Raw genomic sequence first — 25,319 nt, 5'->3', positions numbered from 1 at the left:
ACAGGTGACACTGATTAAACATTCATTTCATGATTTTTTATTTTTCCTTAAAAATCACTTTTTGCAGTTGGAAATGATGAGTACATAAAAAAAATAAAATAAAATAAAATACGATTTTTCAGTTTTTCCATAAAATAATTGTTGCAAGTTTGTTACTTTTTGAAACGAAGGGTGCTCTAAATTGGATTCAAATATACTCTCCTCAACGAAAAAATGAATACCTGAAGATCGAAAGATCGAATCGAAAATAAACCGCTCTAATCGATTTTTTCTTCTGCAATCTCTTTACAAGCTAAATATCAAATACGAGCCAAAAAGTGATGATGTTTAGAGTTTCAATCTGAATTTACTTTCAAACCGACTTGTGAATCTCAATTAACTAGTTTTCGTTCAATCAATCTGATTCTGAGATTTCAACTCTGTATCGCCATTTTAAAGCTTCGTTTTGTTTGAATTCTGCATATGAATTAAGTTCAAGATCTTTGAATCTGAATATGAAACAAAAACTCGTTTTTTTTTATTTACGGAAAAATTTCATCTTAATATTGAATTTGAAAATCTAAAAGATTCGAAAACCATGAATCGAATTTTAAATGAAATGCAAAACCAAATTTGTACCATGATTTCAAAACAGCTTTTTATTTCGAAATATAAATCAAGAATCGGCAAGAGGTTTTCTCAGAACACGCTCTTGCTTCATTTTCAACACCTTCCATGCTTTCTAATCTAATCTATCCGTCTATAATTTTCATAACTTTCATTTGATATTCTTCCTATTAGAATGTATACTTCACCGAAATGCAATTAATCATTAATTTAAAATCAAATCAAGAATCCTCATCTGGAGGAGAAGTAGGCTTTGCTGCGGTGATGACGGGTGTGTTTTTCTCTGCAGCAAAATAAAAATAGAGAAAATTTTCGAAAATTAACGTTAAAAGTGAAGGGAATCAAATTGTATGGACCTGAATTCTCCGGATTGGATAACGTACCTGCAATGAAATGAAATATGGCCGGAAGAGCTTTCCGGAGAAGCCTAATTCTAAATCATGGCAGATTCGGCAGCAGTTAATCGCTTACAAGTTTCCTCTGAATGTATCCCAGTCCCATTTGGCGCAGTAATGGTCGTTCTATGGTAAGATCTGTCATTTTAATTTAGGTTCATTTCGAAGAAGTGTTGAATACTTTTGTAAGTTTAAACTACATCACTTTTCCTTATTCATCAATAATATCTGCCAAGTAGGATATTCCAACAAAACGAATAACCTTTCCCTTTCCTGTCTGAAACAGCATCTTTATATGTAGGGTCGTATGAGTTCTCTGCACCTGAAAAGTTCATTTAGCTGTTCAGACTATCATTACATGATTACATTGACTTGCCACGAAGTGCTTTGTGGTACCACACTGTTTCTCAATAACAACACTTGAAATGAGTATTGAATCCAGGTACTCATTTTGGCATCTTGTGTTGGGCTTGATTATTAGTTGTACCTCGTGTATCAGCCAATGCTAAATATATGTAGTTACCCTATGCTATGCTATCAAATCAAGAATCCTTATCTGGATTAAGATTTTAAATTGGAAAACAGTAAAATAATGCGTTACAACAGGGATGAGCAACGCGCGGCCGGCGGGCCGCATGCGGCCCTCGAGGCTGTTTTGTGCGGCCCGCGGAGCATTTTTTCCAAAATTCTTTATTTGTTCGACGTTTTTCTTCGATAGATTTTAATGAAACAGTAGTCCATATTAAACCAAAAAAATGACATGTAAGTAGCTAGCCCCACAGTTATTCAGATGGTTAACTTTTTCCTAGCGTTTCTTGTGATCTTTTAAAGGCAAAAGTGCAATATTATTAATAAGCGAAACACAGTATTTGAGTTTTTTTTAATTCAGATAATTTTTTTTTCCTTTTTATTGAACTAATACTTAAAAATTTGTAAAAACTTGGAAGAGGACCGCGAGAACAAACGAAACATTGGAAGGCATATCAGATTTCAAAAATTTTGTAGCGAAATGATGCCAAGCATTGATAAATTGTTTCATTTTACTTTAAAAATGCAATCCACATTATCTAAGTAACATTAGCTTTAAAAATCCGATCCCAGTGCACTACAGTGGTATCCAAATTTATTAAAAAAATCCATGAAATCTGTAAAATTAATATTAATAAATAATGTTAAATGAAATTTTTGGCGAAATTTCTTGGAATATCTGTAAAGTAATGAGTTTTTTCTAAAAATTTTTTTATTAAAAATCTCAATGCAATGATCTTATACGGAACTTAGGTTTTAAAATTGTTTTTACACCGTTTGTAAGAAAGAAATCGGCGCGAAAAATGAAAATGGAATTTATGTAAATAAATTTCAATAACTTCTCCCAAAACTAAAAATGTAATTTAACGCTATTTGTCATCGATGTGCTTCAGACTTTTGAAAGTAAGTTTTAAAGAAAAGAACCATCTGTTTGATCAAAAATGAACTTTTCTCGAATAATCGATTCAAACTAATATACGAACCAAAAAAATTGTCTTCAAATTTTCGCAAATGATGGTTATCCAGAGAGAGAAAATATGGAAGTGCTTTTGATACAGTAGAAAACCTTCCAAAAAGCGATAAAGTAACACTCTGATTACTGATGACGGTTTTTCTAATGAAAAAAATTGGCAAGAAGTTTACCTGGGATTGAATAAAATAAGAATGAGAACTGAAACATGAACGAAATTAGCTTTAAAATCAGTGAATTTGCTCAACGCATAATTTCAAACGGAACTTTGAGATGAAATATTGGTTTTTTACCGTTTGTAGCGAAAAATTGGGTCTTTGGGAAAATTTCAATTATGGAAAAGGAATTTTAGTCTATAAATTTCGATAAAGATTAAACATCCAACGCTTAAAAGAGATTCCCGAAACAAAAATATCTGTCCAGAAGACTTGTGATGAGACGTAGTACATTTGGAATGATTGTTTCAAGAAAATAAAAAGATGTCTCTATTTGAAAGAATAAATGTTTGCAAGAAAGTTAAAATCAATCAACAAATTTTCATTAAAATTAACTTAGATTTAGTGATATACCTTATCAATTTCAGTTAGTATTGTCTTCTTTGCATTGGAAAAATCGTGTTAAATTCTCTTTTAAACATTTCAAATAAATCATACACGAATTCGATTTTTCCCTTTTCATTTTTTATTCGTACATATAAATTTGTTATCTTAACAGAATGACGTTTAATTTGAATAATTCTTTATAACTTTATATAAAGCTTTACAAATTGTTAGTAGTTGATATTATGAGTGTGGCCCGCTGAAAGTTTTTTAAATTCAAATTGGCCCGTTGATCCAAAAGGTTGCTCACCCCTGCGTTACAACATCTCAAATTTAGTGTTCTGAACTGAATTTCGATCAACAAGCTAGGGTAGCAGTTGAAAGCTAAAACCCTCTTTAAATAAACATTCAACAACATCAACAAGTGACCAAATTTTGAAAACCTGTGACAGAGTTCTGAACTTGAGATTCGTTTTCGAAGTTCAGCTTCAGTTCTGAATCAGTATTGTTACTCTTGAATAACCTTATGCTATGATTAAAATTTGATTAAGATTTTACAATTATGAGTGTAGAGTTGAATACCTCGCTTGCTTTTTCTGGATTCTCATGGGGGGGGGGGGGGGGGTTTAACCCCCAAACCCCCCACCTATTTCTTACGACCATGCCTACAGATTTTCATACCACTTATGCATCGAGAGTTTCTAAGATTTAAAAATATTTTTTTTTCTGTGTTGCTATTTGGCTTTTACTTAATGTTATAAATTTCTCATTCGATAGTGATTCGATCATTATGATTCTTGCTGTATTAGGTACTCACATGAAGTTTCCAGGCATAAAAATATATTATAGTATAAAAGCAGCTTAATAAACGGCAAGTTTTCCATTAGGATATCTATTTCAAACATGAAACTTTAGAACATGCTCTTTGCTCGTTAGAGGCAGATCGATTGTCGGTTAAAGTTTATTTACTCTGACCTATAACAGTGTTCATCACAGTTTATATCAGTTTGGTGACCTTCACCACAAAACACTTGAATAAAAATATCTGTCAAGAGAATCTATCTGATTGAGAAAACACAATTCGTAAACCCACATATGATGAACGATTCAAGATTTTAGTAGCACCATTCAACAGGAGTGTTGATTGATTTAGAGGAATGTTTTCCGTTCATCTAAAATAAACTTTCCCTTCCCACTACTCTTCTGAAGAGTTAGGAAAAATCGATGCCTATCATCCCCCCATTCCAAGCTCCAAGCAACACAAAGCAATATTGTTAGGAGAAAAACTTTTGCCCTCCACTCGCTTTGGTTGTTTGATTAACAGCTAGCCCAAGTGGAACGATGATGATGATGAGCGAGTGAGTGGGTGGTGTTGTCGAGTGTTTAAAAATCAATTCGAAAGCAAACATCAGGAATGAAAGTTATGGAAGAAGAATCAATAAAATCATCTCCCTAGGCAAGCTTTTGGCGCCACCGACCGTGTAGAATGATTATGACAATTGCCACCGGGCGTTTTCCTCCTAACGTGTTCGATATTTTAGGGAAGGAAGCATTTGAATGGAAATAATTTCGGAAATGTTCGAAATCTGCCTCAAGTGGTTCTTCATTTCCGTTCGTTAGCATTTGAGTGTGATAAAGTTTGTTTTTTTTTCTTCTGATTTTAGTACACGATTCAATTGTCTGGCAAATATTTGCACAGTCAGGTCCTTCCTTCTTGTGACAGACAGCCTGCAAGAAAAATAACAATCAAATGAAACGGGAAAGGTTCGTCGATTCGATTTTACTCAGCCAATTGATTTGCATACTGATGATAAACCTGATAAATAACTTTTTTTTACTCCCTTTGGACCGGATTTTGTGTCACTTGCATGTCACCGCTAATCCCATCCCCAACATCTATTCGATTTGAAATGTGGTTTTCCTAGTGATGATGATTGGCTTTTGCGGTTTACGATTCAATTTAACGGGCTGACCTCAGAACTACTATGTGTCAGTTTTAGCTCTTTTTTTATTCCGTTTCCTTGTTTTATAGGTACAGGATCTGGAATTCAAAGCCCTTAAAAAGGAGTAAAACAGAAGAGAGCAGAAATCGATTTTTATTGTCGCCCAAATATTACACCGGGAATCTCTTAAAACATTCATGACTTTGCACATTTTATGAGCTTATCAGAGGGATTGAAACAGAAGAACGTCCTCTTTGTCGTTTCGAGAAACAATCCCTTGCAAGCTTTTGCTAACACAAGCTGGTAAGCCAAATCTTATTCCACAAACTGCAGCGAGGGGTTTACCGAATCTTGGAAGGGTGTTAGTAGGGTCTAATTGAAATTTTAAATTAAATCCTTTTATTGATTTCCTCGGCCCCGAATTCGGCACGTTTTCGCGCGAGAGGCTTTTCCGCCTGATCCGCTGATTTTGTTAGCACTGACTGCGGATCAAGTTCGGAGATTGGGGAAATAAAATCACCACCCTCCCCCCTCCCCCCTCCCAATAACCCCGAAGTAGAATTTTCGAATCCGCCTGGCGAAAAGTGTCCGTGTCCATGGGCCATTTACGTGCTCTAGTGCCAAGGATTACCTATCTGGATATTGAAGCTTTTACTTTCAGGTCATGGACAAACATTGCTCGCGTCTCTGATTTATATTGAGGTATGACATAAAAAAATATTTAGAATAAAAATAAAATATTTAAATTTTATTTGAAATTGAAAAAAAGTAAAAATTGCTGTCAGTATTAAACCCTTGAATGCATAGTGTTGTTCTAGGAATAAATGCATAAAAGCCAATTTCGAGACAACGCGCGAAACAGTAGGCATTGACTTGATGACAGCGCACACGTTTTTTTCTCTGTTCGGAAAATTAAAATGTTTTGTTCGTTTGGGGAGTGAAATTATTGAAAAAACCTTTGTGGAAAGCTTTTATAAGATATCTAGAAGCCGTATTGCATCGGACGTAGTACGATCTCATGATATGACGGTTTCTTCTGTGTTTTTCGGAATCCATATACGCGAGCGAAAGTTATTGTGGTGTTTTGTTGTACTGCTATACGTAAAATTTGCACTCCTGGAATTGATGAAAGATTGCATCTTAACGCACTCGTTGACTGACGTGTCATATTTGTGCACCGATGACGAATATTTAATCAGAAAAGTGGAGTTTCGCTTTTTATTAAGCAAAACAATTCATATGTTCGTTAATAAAGTTGCGGAAAGCGAACTATTGGGCCTTTGGGAAATGGGTTTTTGAATGCCAAAGCACACTGTGGCCTACTGTGGTTATTGATAATGAATATGAACATAAATAAAAAAACCCGATAAATCTATCATGAGCAGCCCGCTGCAGAGGATAAGAAGTTTGGGAAGTCACTGTTGGCTGGCTATGGATTTTGGTGAGACTGTTTTATGTTGAAACTTTTCAATCCTATCTGCCAAGAGGGGTGCCTATAATATGGTTGCCAGAATGTTTTCAGCACGTATTAAAACTGGACAATTCCGACCAATTTTATATAAAACCTGACAGAATCCGGGCATTTGATTCCAAAATTTTTTTTTCAGAAAGAAACCACGGAACAGTTTACAATGAAATTTAAACTCGGTAATCGAAAATTTGTGAAATCGGTTGATAAACAAACAAAAAAGTGTTTAAAATGCCTCTAATAAAGGTTAAAAAAAAGTGACTCCAGATGGTAAAGAATAATTTAAATTATTTTGTCTCAAATTTTGAGACTCAAAACGGTTTCTAGCCATTAACCATTAAATAACCAAGAGTTCTTTGAAATAGTGAACAGTATGAAACCAACGGCGGGTATTTAAAATGTTTCCCTTAGAGTTTTAAAAGATTCTCTATCTGTACTAGCGAGTCCGTTACTAGATGCTATAAACACAAGTCTTCAAACATGGATAGTACCTGATACGTAGAAGTGTTCAACTGTAGTTCCTATAGAAAAACAGAAAAATGCACGAGAGGAAACGTTTTTCCGCCCTATAAATATGTTGGAAATCCTAGAAAAAGTGTTAGAATTAGCCGTAAAAAACAGTTTTTAAACTTTATTGAGTCCCAAGAAATACTTATTGCAGAGCAGTCTGGATTTAAGAAACAACACTCCACAGAATCTGCTGTAAATTTGATACTTCGAAACTAGAAGATCAATATTGAAAATGGTAGCTACACAATTGCTGTGTTTCTGGATTTTAATAGAGCATTTGAAACGATTGATCGGTTATTGCTGATAGATGTACTAGTGAGAGTGGGTATCATTGATACGGTTCTTAACTGGTTTAAGAATTTTTTAAATAACAGAATGCAAAGAACAAAATTTGGTTCATCTTACTCGTTGTTTAGAGAAAATAATTCAGGTGTCCCACAAGGAAGTGTCCTAGGTCCGTTGTTATTTATACTGTACATCAATGACATGAAATAATGCTTACAGTACGGTCGTCTTAAGCTATTTGCGGACGATTCAGTCTCCTACTGGAGTGGGAATGACTTAGAGCTTGTTATTCGAAAAGCAAATGCTGATTTGAAAAATATTGCAGATTTCCTAAAACAGAGAAAGTTGTGTCTGAATCTCAATAAAATCAACTGGATGATCATTGGCAACCGCAAAATCGGTGAGTGTTCAAACTTGTTGATTGATGGTTGTACAATCGAAAGAGTACATCAAGTTAAATACTTAGGAATACAGATAGATGAAAAGTTAAATTTTATAGCCCACATTGACTACACTATTAAGATGATTGCCATGAAATATGGAGTACTTTGTCGGATAAGCGGATACATGACTTTCTGGTCGAAAATTATCTACGTGAAATCTGTTATTATGCCACATTTTGATTATTGCGCTACAATATTGCTTCATGCATCATATACGTAGACAAAGCTGCTGCAAAGAATACAAAACAAGATAATGCGAGTGGTAATACGATGCAACCGATATACTCTTAGTGCTCTTATGCTTGATATGTTGCAATGGTTGTCAGTAAAGCAGAGGATTGCTTACAACAGTATGATTTTTATCTACAAAATGAAAAAAGGAATGTTACCATCCTATTTATTGGACGGTCTGCAGTACAGAATTAACATACACGAATACAATACAAGTAGAGCCCGAGATTTCAGATTACCAAATACAAAAAAAGGAATGACCAAACGATCTGTGTTCTACAATGGACTGAAAATGAATAACAGCCTACCACGGAGCATCAAAGACAGTTCAAACTTGAATACTTTTAAGAAGCTAACTATAAATTACATAAAACATACAATTTGAAACAAGGACTAATCCTAAAAAGGATCATACAATAGTGATGAAGATCTGACGGAACATCAGATAGAAATTTGTACGGTAATGGACATACGCGGGAGTAAGACGAACAAATCGTACAGAAATTGACAAAATAAGTAAACAATACATATTATCCTAAGAAAAAACTGTCCCTTTTTCTTCAAAAGATGCGTGTGGGGTGGAAGAAGGACCCAATGGGCCTGAATACAACGCTTAGTAGCACAAAAAGGACCCTCTGCAGTAACTTCTGTAGAAAAAGTTATAAAACCTTGGCAAGCCAACTCAATTTCTTATGTTCTGTATGAATTTAGCTTATAAAACTTATTTACCATAAAATTTTAATTCACAAATAATTCTGCTCCGCAATTTCGTTTTCAGTAAGAATTTTCAAAACAAATAAATTTCATTCAAATCAAATATTTAAAAAAAAAACAAATCAGAAAGCTAAAATTTGTTTGTCATGAATTTGTATAGAAATTCAATACTATTTTCTCATTTTGAATTTTCGTTATTTGGTTTAAATAAACTTGCGCTTTTAAGTTAACCACAAATATGTTATAAAAAATTTCGAACAATTAAAAAAGATAAAAACGTTATAAAGTTTTTAATTTTCTAGTAAAATGTTCTGTTGTAGTGGTTCAAAATTTTTTTTAAAATTATTTCAGCCATTAGTATGCTGAGCTTTTATAGAGCATGAATAAGATGAGGATTACTTTTTAAAATAGAAAACTGTCGTTAAAAACTATTCGATTATTTACTGTGAAAATGGAGTTAATATTCGAAACTAATATTAGTCATTACAGAACCCTTCAAAAACGATCATGTTTTCTAAAAATTAATAATAAAACTGATACACTTTTAAATGACGATAACGTTTTATAAAAGTTTATGGAATTTGAAAGGGTAGCACGAATGGCATTCTATAAACTGACAAAGTTATGTAGCTATCTATAGGTCTTTCCTATAAATCTTTATAAGGCATGATGAGTTTTTTTTAAATCTTTTTAAGGAATCTTAAAAATACAAAATATCTAGAGGCCCTCTAGATAACATTTTCGAAAGAAGGTTGCATGTACCTTATAAAACTTTTCAGGTTCAAGGGATGTTAACAATGGAGCATTGGATGATTATTGAATGAAATTTTCAAATACTTAAAAAAATATTAAGTGAAACTTTATTTCACAGCAATAAGTTTTTTTTTCAGTGCACAATTACATTTTATTATTACATTTATTTCATTTTAAAAATCAAACTTTCAGATAGTTTCACTTTAGTTTTCAACTTGAGTTTCACTTCAATAACACTACACTTTCTCAGCTAATGATAAATGATTCCGTTACAGTTCTAATTTCTAGAAGCTCGGAATTCGGTCTTTTTGTACCCAGGAGAAGCGGATATTCATATTTAGTCATGTTTTCACCGAAAGCAATATTTTGTTAACATTTTGGAGGATTGTCAGACGACTTACTTTTGTAAACCGATTGTCCGACCGAATAACTTGAATTACTTGAAACTGTTATGGCCTATAGAATGATTCGTTTCTTATAAACGGTTTACAGACGCCACAATAAATTATTTATTTACCTGTTTATAGCCTAAACGACTTGTGATGACCTTATAAGAACACGAATGATACGAATAAGTTTGAAAGGCCTTTTTAAGATCGAAACAGGTTTATAGGATGGTATTTCAAAACATTTGCAAATGGATTTTTATTTTCAAATATATTAATGTCTTAGAAGGCCCTCAAAGAGCAAAATAAATATCAAATCAAATAAATTTATTGTTGTTCTATAAGTTGGACATGAAGGCCAGTTGTAAAAAAGTTGCCCATTAATGCTTTTTAAAACAATAAAAGATATTATACATCGTTTTTAAACTATCGTTAAAGAATTATAAAACCAAACTGGATTTTAAGTGTTACTTGGGAGGTAGTCAGTTTTTTTCTTCACTATTGAATTTCAATTCAACGTTCATCAAGCTTTTCTAGCTTTAAAATATCTTTATCAACATTAGAGCTCTCGCATCTGGATGAAAATTTATGCTTGCTCCGAGCTCCTGGTTCAGCACTGCGTTTTCATCCGCTTCGTGGCAATAATTTCACCTTCTAACCGCCAAAACTCCCTGAACGAAAATTACATCTCAGACCAAGCCAGACTGACAACCAACGAGCGTGAAATTTCCCCCCTCAAAATGGCCATTCTAACGACAGAGAACTGGAAGCATCAAGCAAACAACGAACGCTAGGGTGGTCTGGGCGATTTTTTGGTCATTTGAATACATTTTGAAAAGCCTACTCAACGGACCACTCTGAGTTTCCGAAGAAAATGTGAAACGCAATACATTTAAAGAATCATTTCAGACTCGCGATTTCGAAGAAATATGATTCCGAAAATGTTTTTTTCCGAACCATCCAATCCACTCCGGGTGTATGAATGTTATGTGGAGCCAAAAATCGAAAATGACGAAATCGGTTTAGGCAGTGGAAAGCAAAATAAGAAATCTGCACTCCATCATGAGACAAACTGCCCGTGGCCAACAATTTTTACCGGAGTCGGCTGGAGAAGGAAGGATCACGTTCCCGGAAATCCTTGGCGAGTAGACTTTTAAAAAATATCTGAGAGCGGCTTCTTTCTTTTGCTCCGTCTGGACGCTCAAAGCACTGTTTGTTTTGATTATGATAAGATGTGATGGGCATTTGTATTGTTAAATTTTTCTGCATAGATTTTAGGAAATGACAAATTGTTGTACGGGCAGTTACTTAGAACGTTGTATGGTTAAATTTACCAATTGATAAAAAAAAACTTTTAAGTCTTTTGCTCGATTTTTTTTGGAAAATTGGTTAATGAATAATTAATTATCTGCGATGATATTTAAACGGATTAAATTTCAGAAAATAATAAAATTTCCCTGCTTGAAAATCTGTTAGAGTAGATGTTGAAGTTGTTTGAAAACAAAATTGTTCAAATAAAACTTCAGCTAAATTAGAGCAGCTTCTTATGATGAATGGAAACAGAAACTAGTTAGATGCCTGACCTAAAAAACCCTGATCATCTTTAGTAAACTCAAGTGAAAGACGGCTGCTGATTTTAATGCACAGGATTAGTTATAAAAAAACCTCAAGTCATACTGGATCCCGCTTCTGGGAATTTAATTACTAGGACACAAAACAGCGGTTCGTCGTCGGTCAAGCTGCTTTGTCCGGAACCGGAAGCTCATTCCAGGCCACACAGTAAGTTGAATGTAGGGTCAGTTGAAATATTAAAAAAAAAACTTCAGATAAAAAACACGCGCTACTACTTCAAATAGTGACAATTTGCAGAAAGGCGAATGGCGACAACGACGGCGACGACGACGGGGCACATTTTTTCCATTATTTCGCATTTCCGCTTCCGGGGAGTCCTGCTGCTGTTGATGACGACAGGACCTTCGTTGTATTATTCCTGCTGGTGGTGGGTGTGAGAGAGAGAGAGGAAAAAAGCGAGTTGCGATCTCCCTTCGGTCGGTGGAAATTGACTTAATTATTACAAAGTGCTTCTTCTCTCTGGTGGGTTCTGTGTGTTGTGTTATTTTTCTCCCTGACAACGTTGTTACTACTTAAGTTAAGTTGCGTTGTCGGTTGGACCGATTCGACAAGCTCCCACAGCACAATGAAACCCGTAAGTAGTAGACCGATGTCAAATACGAGATAATGAATTGAATTTTCTAAATAAGAACTAAGTTAGAATTTTAAAAAAAGAAAACGCTTTTACTTCCAAATATCAACATAATTGTCTCTTATAATTCTATAAAGTTATAATTATAAAAAGTATTTTGGAACACTCTATGAGAAAAATAACCAGAAAATAGTGTGTAGAAAGAAAGATCTTGATTTTTCAGGCCTAAGGTTATTTCAAGAGTTCAAACCACCTAACGCTCCGAAAATTTCCTAACTTCCGTTTTTTTTTAAAGAATAATTCAACTTTCCGTGAACCTTCGCAGATCGACACGCATGGCTAATGGAATGGAAGGGCCTCGGAAGCAGCAGCCAAGCGGCAAGAAAAGGTGGGTAGACAGCTACGTATTTAGGATACAATGTGCCAGGGGGATTTGTGCTGAGTTGGTAAAGTGTATGCTCGCCGCTTTACCATTTGATGGAAGAGGAGGATCTTTTAATAAATTAAAAAATAAGCAAGGAAGGAAAAAGATCAGCTCTGCCGCACAAGTAAGTTGGGAGGTTGTGATGTAAAAAACTGATGCTGGGAATTGAAAAAAAGAAGCAAAGAAATAAATTAATTATGAGACCACATGTGCATGTCGACCAAAACGGAGATTTTTATGTGGGATGATAAAAAGCATAAAATAGTGAGCATAAGACGACTCTGGCTCAATTGAAAAAAAGAAGTAACGGATTAAAAAATGTCCTTCGATCACGTTTAGAAAATGAGTAGGGACAGATCTTTGTTGTATAAATTGTTGTAAAATTGGGAGTTTATTTGAGAAAAAAACAACACTCTGTTTAGTTAATTTTATTTAAATGCATGCATGGGAATGATGAAATTTCTAGTGAAGCTACACAGTAATGGAAGATTTACATGTACAAAATAAGGTGACAAATTGTCTAGTGGATTTTGAGATAGCGTCCAATACGCAAGCTCATTGACCAATTTTTTCTAGAAAATCCAGCAAAATCTAAGATGAGGACCCAAAAACAGCTGGTAATCTATTAATCGATCAATTAGTATTAAGTTAAATCGTTCAAGGAGTCTTAGAGTATATAACGGTGAGCCAAAATTTCAATAAAAGTGAAGATGATTGAATCCATAAAGTGGAGGAATGAGGTTTTATTTATCCGAAAATTTAGATTGGAGAAGTGAAAAAAATTTAAAAATTCTGATGGGTTTGTCTAGCTGATTGATTAACAGGGCTGATTTCATTTTTTTAAGGTTTAAATGCTGCCCACCTGTAAAACAAAAAAAATACGGTGGTCAAATCGTGAGCAGAATATTTTGACCGCTAGGAGATGATTTTTTGAAATTTTTTTTTGAAGGACTCTGAAGCGATTCCTGCAGGTTTCTAGACAGAAATAATCGTTAAAAAGTCTTGCCTGAATATTCAAAAACAAATGAAATATTTGATTTCTAGCACTTGAGGTGGCTGGCAATCTGTCCCAAGCAGTGCTTCAAATTTTCTAAAAGCACGGATGATATTGACTGTCAGTTTTTTTCAGTGTAAAAAGCTCAAACTGAAATGCTTAGGCACTTTTATCAGTCAAGTTGTTCGATCAGTGAATGCTGCTTTTGCTTTCAATCAGTGTCAGTGAAAGTTTCTGAGTATTTCAGTAGACATTTATCTCTGCCATTTTTGCAAATTGTAAACTTTGATTAGAAAAAAAAAACACGACTTGAGACCGCTAAGACCAAACGATTATTCAAAGGGGGACGGGATGTTATGGGATGAAAATAAGTTTCTAGTAGATTAAATTTATGGCCATTGATAATAACAAAAATATGACAAATGTTGTAAAAATATGACAGCAATCTGACAAATAAGAGAAAATTATGACAAAAAAAAAACAAAAATATGAAAAATGCGGTTAAAGTATGACAAAACATTGACATAAATTGACAAATGAATGACAAAAATCCTACAAAACTATGTCAAATATATGATAAATGTGATAAAAAACACAATATTATTACAAAAATATGATGAATGTGGTGAAAACATGACAATAGTATGTCAACAACCAGACAAATTTGACAATAAAATGACAACAATTTGACAAATTTGACATTTGACAAAATTATGTCATAAATATGAAAAAAACTAATAACTATGAATTGACAAAAATCAGACGAATATGACGGATATGATAAAATATGACAGATATCACAAAATATGGCAACATGATTGCATAAGTATGACAAAAAATAGACAATGCATTGACAAAAGATGACAAAAAGAAATTACAAAATTATGACAAAAATCTGACAACTATGACAAAATTATGAGTAAAAAGAGAGAATGTTGTCATTTTTTTATCACATTTGTCATAATTTTGTCATTTTTTTTTTCAATTTTTTGTAATAAATTTTTCCATATTTGTTAGATTTATATCATATTTTGTCATATTTTTCCAAATGTCATATTTTTGTCGTGTTTTGTTATTTTATTGTCAGTTTGCCATGTTATTTTAGTCATTTCATTACCAATATTTTATCATAATAAAGTGGTATTTATGTATATTTGTCTCCCTTTTGTCATAATTTTGTCACTTTTTTCCACATTTGTCATATTTTTGTCATTTTCGTAGGTGATGGAAAGAATTCAAGAAACATGAGCTATCAAAGAACGAAAGGACATAAGCCGTAAAAATCATGAATTTTTCAAAAAAGATACAACGGCTCACCGGCAGGTCTTGAACCTGCAATTTTTTTTTAAATATTTTTATCATAATATTCATATTTTTGACAAAGTTGTGACGTATTTTTTTTTTCATTTTATTGTAAAATTTTTGTCATATTTCTCAGATTTTCGTATTTTTTCATACTTTTAGTTTATTTTTCATAGTTTTGTCATGTTTTCTCATTTCATTGCCGATTTTCTGTAATGTTCGTATCACAATTTTGTCATATTTGTCATGTTTTGTCGTAGTTTTGTCATAATTTGTCCCCCGCCTTGGCACCACACGCTTCCTCGTAAGCTTTCTTCTAGCCAACTCGAACACTCATTTCTCAACCATCTCACCCCTTGACACCGTTTGAAAAACACTATTTTTTGTTATCAAAATCTTTAAAAATAGCGATTAAAGCAGCAATTATTTAATTTACCCAAGTCTGGCTAGTAGATTCATACGAGCATTGTCACCATTCAACTGAACATAATGATATAGGAATGAAGCTTTTTTCACTTTCAGCACTGTTTGCCTGAAACAGAAAATGATGTTAGGCTTATCTCATAAAACTGCAAGGGCCTGATTGTATACTGATAACCGATGTTGCCGATTCATGAATGAGTATGCAGAGTGCATTTGGGATTGAGCTTTATGTTCATTATCGGCTGAATTTCAGATGGAAATGAATGGACTGAACACTGCAATAAATTCAATTGAATATTGAAAGCTGACACTGAATTTTTGCAGACCAAGTAAATAAATGATCGTATAAAAGTGGAAAAAACAGCATTTACCTACCAAAATGGAGGCAATATATACACATGAATATCATTTCTTTCTAAAGCGACGAAAATTACACCAATTGAGCCTTATCCGACACCTTATTCGTACTCATCAGGATAATGCAAGAGAGCGCAAGTTTTTGCTCTCCTAGTCGTCAAATCGTTGCCAGCGACAATATTTGGCGTTGGCGTTGATTTTCTCACTTGAAGTCCGCGTAGGAGCAAAATCATTTCAAAATTTACAAACACAAAAGACTTTCTATCATATTCGATTTAAACTGATTTCAGACGGCATTTTATACGATCTTTTCACTATGCAGTTGGAATTGCGACTCGCAACAGCATTGTAAACGACTTAAATTATCATATCTGATACGATTTCATGTTTGCTAGGATTGGACTTGAATTGTTACTTGGGGTGGAAGCTGCAAATCAGTCAGTGTTACATAACGATTGACAAAATAATTGATAAATATACAAAGAAAACTGCCTCCAAATCCGACAGTTTTCCCTGTTTAGCACTGTCATAAGACCCACAAAGTTGATACTCTGTTTTTGTTGGATCTGAAATCGTGATGGAGTGATCAAAAGTTAGATATGATGTTTTTGTGCCGAAGTAGGACAATCTGCTAATCTATCGTTACTTCCGTGAAATTAACAATTTTGAGTAGTTTTGAAAGTTGAATTTCAGAAACCAGAAAACGTACCTAAAAATGTTGATTAGGAAAAAGAGTGTTTCATAGTATGCATTATAGATGCCAGACGTGGCGCCCAAAAATCAAAGTCAATGTTTTTCTTCATTGGAATTTATTTCATTAATCACTTGACAGAAGGTCACAAAACATTGCACATGTTAAATTAATATAACAGAAACTTCACTGAAAAATTCATTTATACATGCATTCAAAAGTTATTTGCTTACAAAAGGTTGCTTTTTTAGTTTTCGAGTACTCTCTTCAATTCATATCACTCTTTTATCCCTTCATCCATGAAAACCATGAAGTACCTTCAAAAGGGGGAACCTGACATCTGGACTCAGTCGATTCCTTAACGGTTTTTGGTAATTTTTCTGTCGGTTTCATAAAATGACCCATCAGAACTGGCATCGATTCGGTTCGTTCAAAAATCACATAAACGAAGGGTTGATTTGCCAAAAATTGTTTTCCCATATCTCTGGATAACAACTCTTCACCTGAAAAGTTATAAAAATTATGCATAAATGTTCCTTTTTGCTGATTAAAAATACAAAACTAACCTGTTGTATCCATTGTACCGTTGCCGTGCATGGTGAATTTGGCTTTGTGAATAATTTCTCCGATTTGTTCACGACCATCCTGATAAATTTTGTATATTTTTTCATCAAATGCCTTAGGAAGACCCATGCTTTTCAACACATTTTTGGCCAGAGTTGTTGACTGTATTTCAAATTCTGGAACGGTGACTAATGTTTTCAAAGGTGTTAGGCCTTTCAAAATATCTCGAAAATTGTTATGATTGAAGTTTTTCATAACACTATTTAGAGATTGCTTGTTTAGTGGCAACAGAAAAATACAACTCAAAGCACTTGACTCAGCCAAAGGAAGTTCCACTGCTTTCAGGTTCAAATCTGAGAATGAACCATACTTCAAAATGGCCTCCACGGTTACAAATTTACTCAGAGTTTTCGTTCTCGCATCGGTATAGAAGTGACAGACCGTGGGGTCACCGTTAAAGTTATATTTCCACAGTCCACTGTACTGCATGTAATCCATCAGTGAAAAGGGCCAGAAATCGTATTCGAAACGATTCGTAAACGCTATAACTTTCCCCTTAGTCAATTCACTGATGGCACTGTTTATCGGAGTAAATGCACTGATTTTATCACTCGTTTGTACCAATTTTAAGCCGTATCGATTCGCAATAGTGCTTAGGCCAGCAGATATTGCGTTGGGACTGTAAACAACAAGCGAAGAACCCATTATTAAATCTCCGCCACGATTAAGTCGCTTCATCTGTTCGTAATATCTTTGTTGGATTGCTGGAACAATCATCAAGTTTAATGCATTTCTCAATTCGTTGGTAATTCCATTGCTTCTTTCTGTAATGTTTGTTAGACTGGTCACCAATCGCCTTATCGAATACGGTGAAACGACAATATTGTCCTTGTATCCGTTGGAAGCCTGTGGAGAAAAAATAAATTCCTTACAAAGGTTTTTGAAAGTCTTTAAACACTTACGTTTCCCAAAAATGTCCACGAAAATTCACCCTGGTAATCGATTTTCAGCTGACTGGCATCAAAGGCAGCCGTAGCCATCGATACCATCAAGGAAGCAATCAAAGCAAGCGGGATGCCGTTTAGAATCATCGTTCACCATTGACTACAACAGCCTACTTCAATGGAAAATGTTTTCTCGGGTTTTTATAAATGATTTCATCTGGAAGCTGTGATTACCTGTGACCAATTGAATCAACATAGAATCAGTTCAATCAGTGTTTATTTGATTAAGTTATTTGCTAAACTGTCATCGATGAAAAGTTGTTAGTTATCATTTGGTGCAGTTGGAAGCATCTAAATCTTCTCAAGGATAAATGATGAAAAATAATTTGATTTATTTAATTTCATAAGATTCAGCCACTGCACAATGGGGGAAAAGTGTATAAACCCCGCGAAGAAATTCAATATCTTCCCTCCTACACAATACCTTCCCTTCCCAGACTATTTACGCGCAATCGGTCGAAGCAGCGCTGCCGGCAGAGGGCGACCTTGACGAAGCCCCTCTCGAGGACTGTTAGGATACCATCAAAACAGCCATCAACAGTGCTGCGGAGAACGTCATCGGTTATGTGGAGCGATCTCGACGGATCGACTGGTTCGACGATGAGTGTAGGAGGATGATGGATGAAGAGAATGCCGCGCGGGCAGCTGCATCGTTCCCAAGAAACACGAAAGTTCTATCAGAAACTCAACGCATCCCGCAAAGGCTTCGTGCCGCAAGCCGAAATGTGCCGGGATAAGGACGGGGGTATCCTGACGGACAATCGTGAGGTGATCAAAAGGTGGAAGCAGCACTTCGATGAACACCTGAACGGCGCACATGCAGGAGATCAAGACGGTGGGGGAAGGTACATCGCCGGTGTAGCCAACGACGAAGAGGAGCCACTCCCAACGATGAGTGAATTTAAGGAAGCCATTCGCCAGCTGAATAGAAACAAGTCGGCTGGGAAGGATGGCATCGCAGCTGAACTCATCAAAATGGGCCCGGACAGGTTGGCCGATTGCCTACACCGGTTGATAGTCCGGATCTGGGACATAGAACAGCTACCGGAGGAGTGGAACGAGGGGGTAATATGCCCCATCTACAAGAAGGGCGACAAATTGGACTGTGAGAACAACCGAGCGATCACTGTCCTCAATGCCGTCTACAAAGTGTTGTCCCGAATCCTACTCCGCCGCCTAACGCCACAAGCAAACAGATTCGTGGGAAGTCATCAGGCCGGCTTCATGGAGGGACGGTCAACGACGGACCAGATATTCACATTAAAGCAAATCCTCCAAAAATGCCGGGAACACCAAGTTCCTACGCACCATCTGTTCATCGACTTCAAAGCCGCATACGACACGATAGACCGTAACGAGCTATGGAAAATCATGGACGAGAACGGCTTTTCCGGGAAGCTGATCAGACTGATCAAGGCGACGATGGATGGAACGCAGTGCTGTGTGCGGATTTCGGGTGAATTGTCGAGTTCATTCGAATCGCGCAGGGGGCTTCGACAAGGCGATGGTCTATCCTGCATGATGTTCAACGTGGTGCTAGAAGGTGTTATTCGACGAGCGGTGGGCGAAATGCGGGGCACGATTTTCAACAGATCCAGTCAACTTATCTGCTTTGCCGATGACATTGATATAGTCGGCAGATCATCTGCGGCGGTGGAGGAGATCTACCGCAAACTTAAACGCGAAGCAGGAAGGATTGGGTTGATGATTAATACGTCCAAGACGAAGTACATGCTGGCCTGCGGATCCGAGACCGACCGAACCCGCTTGTCCAGTAATAACAAGGTCACGATCGACGGCGACGAGCTGGAGATAGTCGAAGACTTTGTCTATCTCGGCTCACTGGTGACCGCAGACAATGACACCAGCCGTGAGATCCGGAGGCGAATTATCAGCGGAAGTCGTGCCTACTATGGACTCCACAAGCAACTGCGGTCGAGAAGACTTAGTCCTCGCACGAAGTGTAACCTGTATATGACGCTTATTAGACCGGTTGTTCTCTACGGGCACGAGACATGGATATTGCTCGAGGAGGACCTGCGTACACTCGGAGTATTCGAGCGACGAGTGTTAAGAACCATCTTTGGCGGCGTACAGGAGAACGGAGTGTGGAGGCGAAGGATGAACCACGAGCTCGCGCGACTCTACGGCGAACCTAGTATCCAGAAGGTGGTTAAGGCTGGCCGGATACGCTGGGCGGGACATGTTGCGAGAATGCCGGACGACTGTCCTGCAAAACAGATGTTCGCTACAAATCCGGTAGGAACAAGACGAGCGGGGGCGCAACGAGCGAGGTGGTTAGACCAAGTGAAGCGTGATCTGGCGAACGTGGGGTGCCCGAGAAATTGGAGAACGGTTGCTATGAACCGAGTGAATTTTAGGAATTATGTTCGTCAAGTTATGTCGTGAAACGGAATACTATGTAAATAATAAATAATAACATACCAGATAAATTTTGAAAAGTGGATAAGAAAGTTGATGTAATTTTGCATTTTTAGATTTTCCTTAATTTATTATCAATAAATTCGAGTAAGATATGCGGCACGACGAACGCCAACAAAATCTGAGAAACTGCGAGTTGGCAAAAGGTTCGAAAAACAGCTACCTCAGAAATTTTTAAAAAAAATGTGTGTTTACACACACATTTTTACAACACACATTTTTTTACGAATTTTCTGAGGTAGCTGTTTTTCGAACCTTTTGCCAACTCGCAGTTTCTCAGATTTTGTTGGCGTTCGTCGTGCCGCATATCTTACTCGAATTTATCTATATCTATATATATAAAAAGCAATTTCTGTATGTTTGTTTGTTTGTTTGTTTGTTTGTTTGTTTGTTTGTTTGTTTGTTTGTTTGTTTGTCCTCTATAGACTCAGCCGTCATAAGTGCTAGAGAGCTGAAATTTGGCATGGATGCTCATTAGGACCAGGAATGATGAAAAATGTTTTTAGATTTTCGGATGACCCCTTCTGAAGGGGGTCGTCCATAGAAGACTAATATTGTTTTCGCGATATTGACGTTACTTTTTGTCGGATCGTGTTGAAAATTCGCACATGAGTGTTTTGAAAGACGAGAAATCGATTTCAGGTGTTAAATTTTGTGTAAGCGGTCAGCCAAAGGGGTCGTCCATATTAACTGTGAGCTGATTTTGCGATATTGACGTTATTATACATCGTATTCATATGAAAATTGGTACATGATAGTTTTGAGTGACGTGCAATCGATTTGAGGTATCAAATTCAGTGTAAGGGGCCGGCAAAAGGGGTCGTCCATATTAAATTTTCAGTATCTTAGTGATATTGATGTTGTTATACATCAGATTGGGATGAAAATTTGCACATAAGAGTTATTAGGGACAAACAACTGATTTCACTTATCCAAACTAAAATCAGGGGTCGGCTAAAGGGGTCGTCCATATTTACTATTCACTGTTGATGCGATATTGTCGTTATTATACATCGGATTCAGACGATAATTGGTACACAAGAGTTTTTAAAGATGAGCAATTGATTTCAGGTATTAAATTCAGTGTAAGGGGTTGGCAAAAGGGGTCGTCTATATTAACCTTTCAATATTTTTGCATTATTGTCGTTATTATACATCGGATTGGGATGAAAATTTGCACACGGTTGTTTTCAGGGACGGGCAATCGATTGCAGATGTCAAATGTTTGGCCAGGTATCGACGAAAGAGGTCGTCCATATAAATTAATTTTTCACTGTTTTTAGCAATATTGACGTTATTTTGCAATGGATTGCTTTGGAAATTTGCACACGGGAGTTTTGAGGAAAGGGCAATCGATTTCAGATATCAAAGATTATATAAGAGCCCCCGAAAGGGGTTTAGCTTTTTGGCAATAATTAATGTGTTATGCAATGATTCAGTCGTGTATAAACACGTGGTTTTTTGGCACGGTCAATTGATTACTAATTTCAAATTGAGTAGCTGACGAAAGACAAATCGATTGAAAGCGAAACGGAGTTCGTATGGGATCAGCTAGTATGTATATAAAAAGCAATTTCTGTATGTTTGTTTGTTTGTTTGTTTGTTTGTTTGTTTGTCCTCTATAGACTCAGCCGTCTTAAGATCTAGAGAGCTGAAATTTGGCATGGATGCTTATTAGGACCAGGAAGGATGAAAAATGTTTTTAGATTTTCGGATGACCCCTTCTGAAGGGGGTCGTCCATAGAAGACAAATATTGTTTTCGCGATATTAACTTTACTTTTCGTCGGATCGTGTTGAAAATTTACGCATGAGTGTTTTGAAAGACGAGCAATCGATTTCAGGTTTCAAATTTTGAGTAAGGGGTCATCCAAAGGGGTCGTCCATATTAACTGTTCGCTGGTTTTGCGATATTGACGTTATTATACATCATATTCAGATGAAAATTGGTACACGATAGTTTTGAGTGACGTGCAATCGATTTGAGGTATCAAATTCAGTGTAAGGGGCCAGCAAAAGGGGTCGTCCATATTAACTTTTCTATATCTTAGTTATATTGACGTTTCTATACATCGGATTGGGATGAAAATTTGCACAAAGGAGTTATTAGCGACAAACAACTGATTTCACTTATCCAAACTAAAATCAGGGGTCGGCTAAAGGGGTCGTCCATATTTACTATTCACTGTTGATGCGATATTGTCGTTATTATACATCGGATTCAGACGATAATTGGTACACAAGAGTTTTTAAAGATGAGCAATTGATTTCAGGTATTAAATTCAGTGTAAGGGGCTGGCAAAAGGGGTCGTCTATATTAACCTTTCAATATTTTTGCATTATTGTCGTTATTATACATCGGATTGGGATGAAAATTTGCACACGGTTGTTTTCAGGGACGGGCAATCGATTGCAGATGTCAAATGTTTGGCCAGGTATCGACGAAAGAGGTCGTCCATATAAATTAATTTTTCACTGTTTTTAGCAATATTGACGTTATTTTGCAATGGATTGCTTTGGAAATTTGCACACGGGAGTTTTGAGGAAAGGGCAATCGATTTCAGATATCAAAGATTATATAAGAGCCCCCGAAAGGGGTTTAGCTTTTTGGCAATAATTAATGTGTTATGCAATGATTCAGTCGTGTATAAACACGTGGTTTTTTGGCACGGTCAATTGATTACTAATTTCAAATTGAGTAGCTGACGAAAGACAAATCGATTGAAAGCGAAACGGAGTTCGTATGGGATCAGCTAGTATGTATATAAAAAGCAATTTCTGTATGTTTGTTTGTTTGTTTGTTTGTTTGTTTGTTTGTCCTCTATAGACTCAGCCGTCTTAAGATCTAGAGAGCTGAAATTTGGCATGGATGCTTATTAGGACCAGGAAGGATGAAAAATGTTTTTAGATTTTCGGATGACCCCTTCTGAAGGGGGTCGTCCATAGAAGACAAATATTGTTTTCGCGATATTAACTTTACTTTTCGTCGGATCGTGTTGAAAATTTACGCATGAGTGTTTTGAAAGACGAGCAATCGATTTCAGGTTTCAAATTTTGAGTAAGGGGTCATCCAAAGGGGTCGTCCATATTAACTGTTCGCTGGTTTTGCGATATTGACGTTATTATACATCATATTCAGATGAAAATTGGTACACGATAGTTTTGAGTGACGTGCAATCGATTTGAGGTATCAAATTCAGTGTAAGGGGCCAGCAAAAGGGGTCGTCCATATTAACTTTTCTATATCTTAGTTATATTGACGTTTCTATACATCGGATTGGGATGAAAATTTGCACAAAGGAGTTATTAGCGACAAACAACTGATTTCACTTATCCAAACTAAAATCAGGGGTCGGCCAAAGGGGTCGTCCATATAAACTATTCACTGTTGATGCGATATTGTCGTTATTATACATCGGATTCAGACGAAAATTGGTACACGAGAGTTTTGAGAGATGAGCAATGGATTTCAGGTATTAAATTCAGTGTAAGGGGCCGGCGAAGGGGGTCGTCCATATAAACCTTTCAATATTTTTGCAATATTGTCGTAATTTTTCATCAGATTGGGATGAAAATTTGCACACAGTAGTTTTCAGGGACGAGCAACCGATTTCAGATGTCAAATGTTTTGCCAGGGGTCGACGAAAGAGGTCGTCCATATTAATTAATTTTTCACTGTTTTTAGCAATATTGACGTTATTATACAATGGATTGGTTTGAAAATTTGCACACGGGAGTTTTGAGGGAAGGGCAATCGATTTCAGTCATCAAAGATTGTAAAAGAGCCCCCGAAAGGGGTTGAGCTTTTTGGCAATAATTGCATTGTTATGCAATGATCGAGTCGAAATTTATACACGTGGTTTTTTGGCACGGTCAAAGGATTTCTGATTTCAAATTTAGTAGCAGACGGCAGACAAAGTGATCGATCAATATTTTTGCAATTATTACTTTACAATGAATTCAGAAGTGCATCTGGAAAATGCTTAGCAATTGGCTTTCATACAAAATGTTCATAACATAGTCTAAGTTGAAAGCGAAACGGAGTTCGTATGGGGTCAGCTAGTTGATAATAAATTAATCTAGTTTCTGAATATTTGAAAATAAAGCTGATTAATTTTACCAAGTCATCAGAAATTTATTCCGGATAAAAAGAGTGCCAAAAAACAATTTGATACTAAAAAAGTGTGTAACTTCTGACATTTTTGTTATATTTAAGTGTTCTATTTATTTTTGGAATCGGCATAAAAGACATTAAACTTTTGCTTTGCATTGGTGTATCTCATTTTACAATTCACTGATTTTCTAAACTCAAATTCTAGTTAAGTTCAAGTTCTAGTTAATAGTTAGGATATCATTTTCATAGAATACACTTAGTCTCACGAAAATCTCAGTTCTTCAGTATATTCGAAATTTTGATATGAACGCTTCGGGAACAGCCTTTGAAGATTAAAATGGAGAAAAATTTAATGTGCTGTTTGAAATTATGAATGTATTAAAACAGTTTTCATAATGATAAGATGTTCAAACGTACTTTCTCGGATCTTTGCAGGACAGGAGCTTGGTGGAGAACTTTCAATCTTTCGCCTTTTTCTATTACATTTCTCAAATTTTAAAAATAATAGTGTGTAAACATATTGTTTTAAGAGGAAATTAATGTAACAGAAGTAAAACTGAATTTAAGTTGTGAATTCGATAGTCCATTGACTCGTTACTAAGATGATGTGCTGAAATGTTTGAGCTACAGTGCTTGATGACAATTTATGACTTATATCAATATCAATAATAGAACTTCTAGCGTGTATGACGAAATCTTGTAAAAGAGTGAATTTCAAAAGGTTTCAAAAAAGATCAAAGACTGAAGATGACGGTGAACCGAGATTCTAAAATTTTTTGTTCACACAAACATTGATTTCAGTTTTAAAAATAAGCCTATATGACTATTCTGTGACGGACGCGTTTTCGTTTCCTTCTAACTAAAGAGACTACATACAAGAGGCGCAGTCTGATCCCTTTCAAAATGATAAGCTTGCAGCCCTACTGTAGGGCTGCCTTTAAGATTGCTTGGATCTGTTCGATTGGAATAACACTGACAGAAAATCGAAAATGCTTATCGTGACATTTCGTCTCTTTGTTTAGTGTACGCTCG

General features: G+C 35.9%; 2 protein-coding genes across 6 annotated transcripts in view; both read right to left on the bottom strand.

Annotated features, from left to right (window-relative positions):
• The window catches only part of LOC129758123 (BAI1-associated protein 3), a 409,115-nt gene that overhangs the window by 318,007 nt on the left and 65,789 nt on the right, over positions 1–25,319 (bottom strand). The gene's annotated exons all lie outside the window — the stretch shown is intronic.
• Positions 16,305–17,834, bottom strand: LOC129758125 (serpin B5-like). Its single transcript, XM_055755577.1, has 3 exons — positions 17,692–17,834; positions 16,732–17,635; positions 16,305–16,668 (listed from the first exon to the last, which is right to left on the bottom strand). The coding sequence occupies exons 1-3, from the start codon at positions 17,818–17,820 to the stop codon at positions 16,451–16,453; spliced, it is 1,251 nt and encodes a 416-aa protein (XP_055611552.1). The 5' UTR covers positions 17,821–17,834; the 3' UTR covers positions 16,305–16,450.

The sequence above is a fragment of the Uranotaenia lowii genome, chromosome 3, assembly GCF_029784155.1.
Source record: "Uranotaenia lowii strain MFRU-FL chromosome 3, ASM2978415v1, whole genome shotgun sequence".
NCBI lineage: Eukaryota > Metazoa > Arthropoda > Insecta > Diptera > Culicidae > Uranotaenia > Uranotaenia lowii.
This window is presented reverse-complemented; position numbering and strand designations above follow the sequence as displayed.

What these genes read in the sequence shown, in the direction of transcription:
- LOC129758125 (XM_055755577.1), bottom strand. Translation starts at nt 17,820, where the DNA reads ATGATTCTAAACGGCATCCCGCTTGCTTTGATTGCTTCCTTGATGGTA. An exon ending in CGTGGACATTTTTGGGAAAC is followed by an intron (nt 17,636 to 17,691) that starts GTAAGTGTTTAA and finishes TTTTCTCCACAG; the next exon opens with GCTTCCAACGGATACAAGGA. An exon ending in CGGTACAATGGATACAACAG is followed by an intron (nt 16,669 to 16,731) that starts GTTAGTTTTGTA and finishes ATAACTTTTCAG; the next exon opens with GTGAAGAGTTGTTATCCAGA.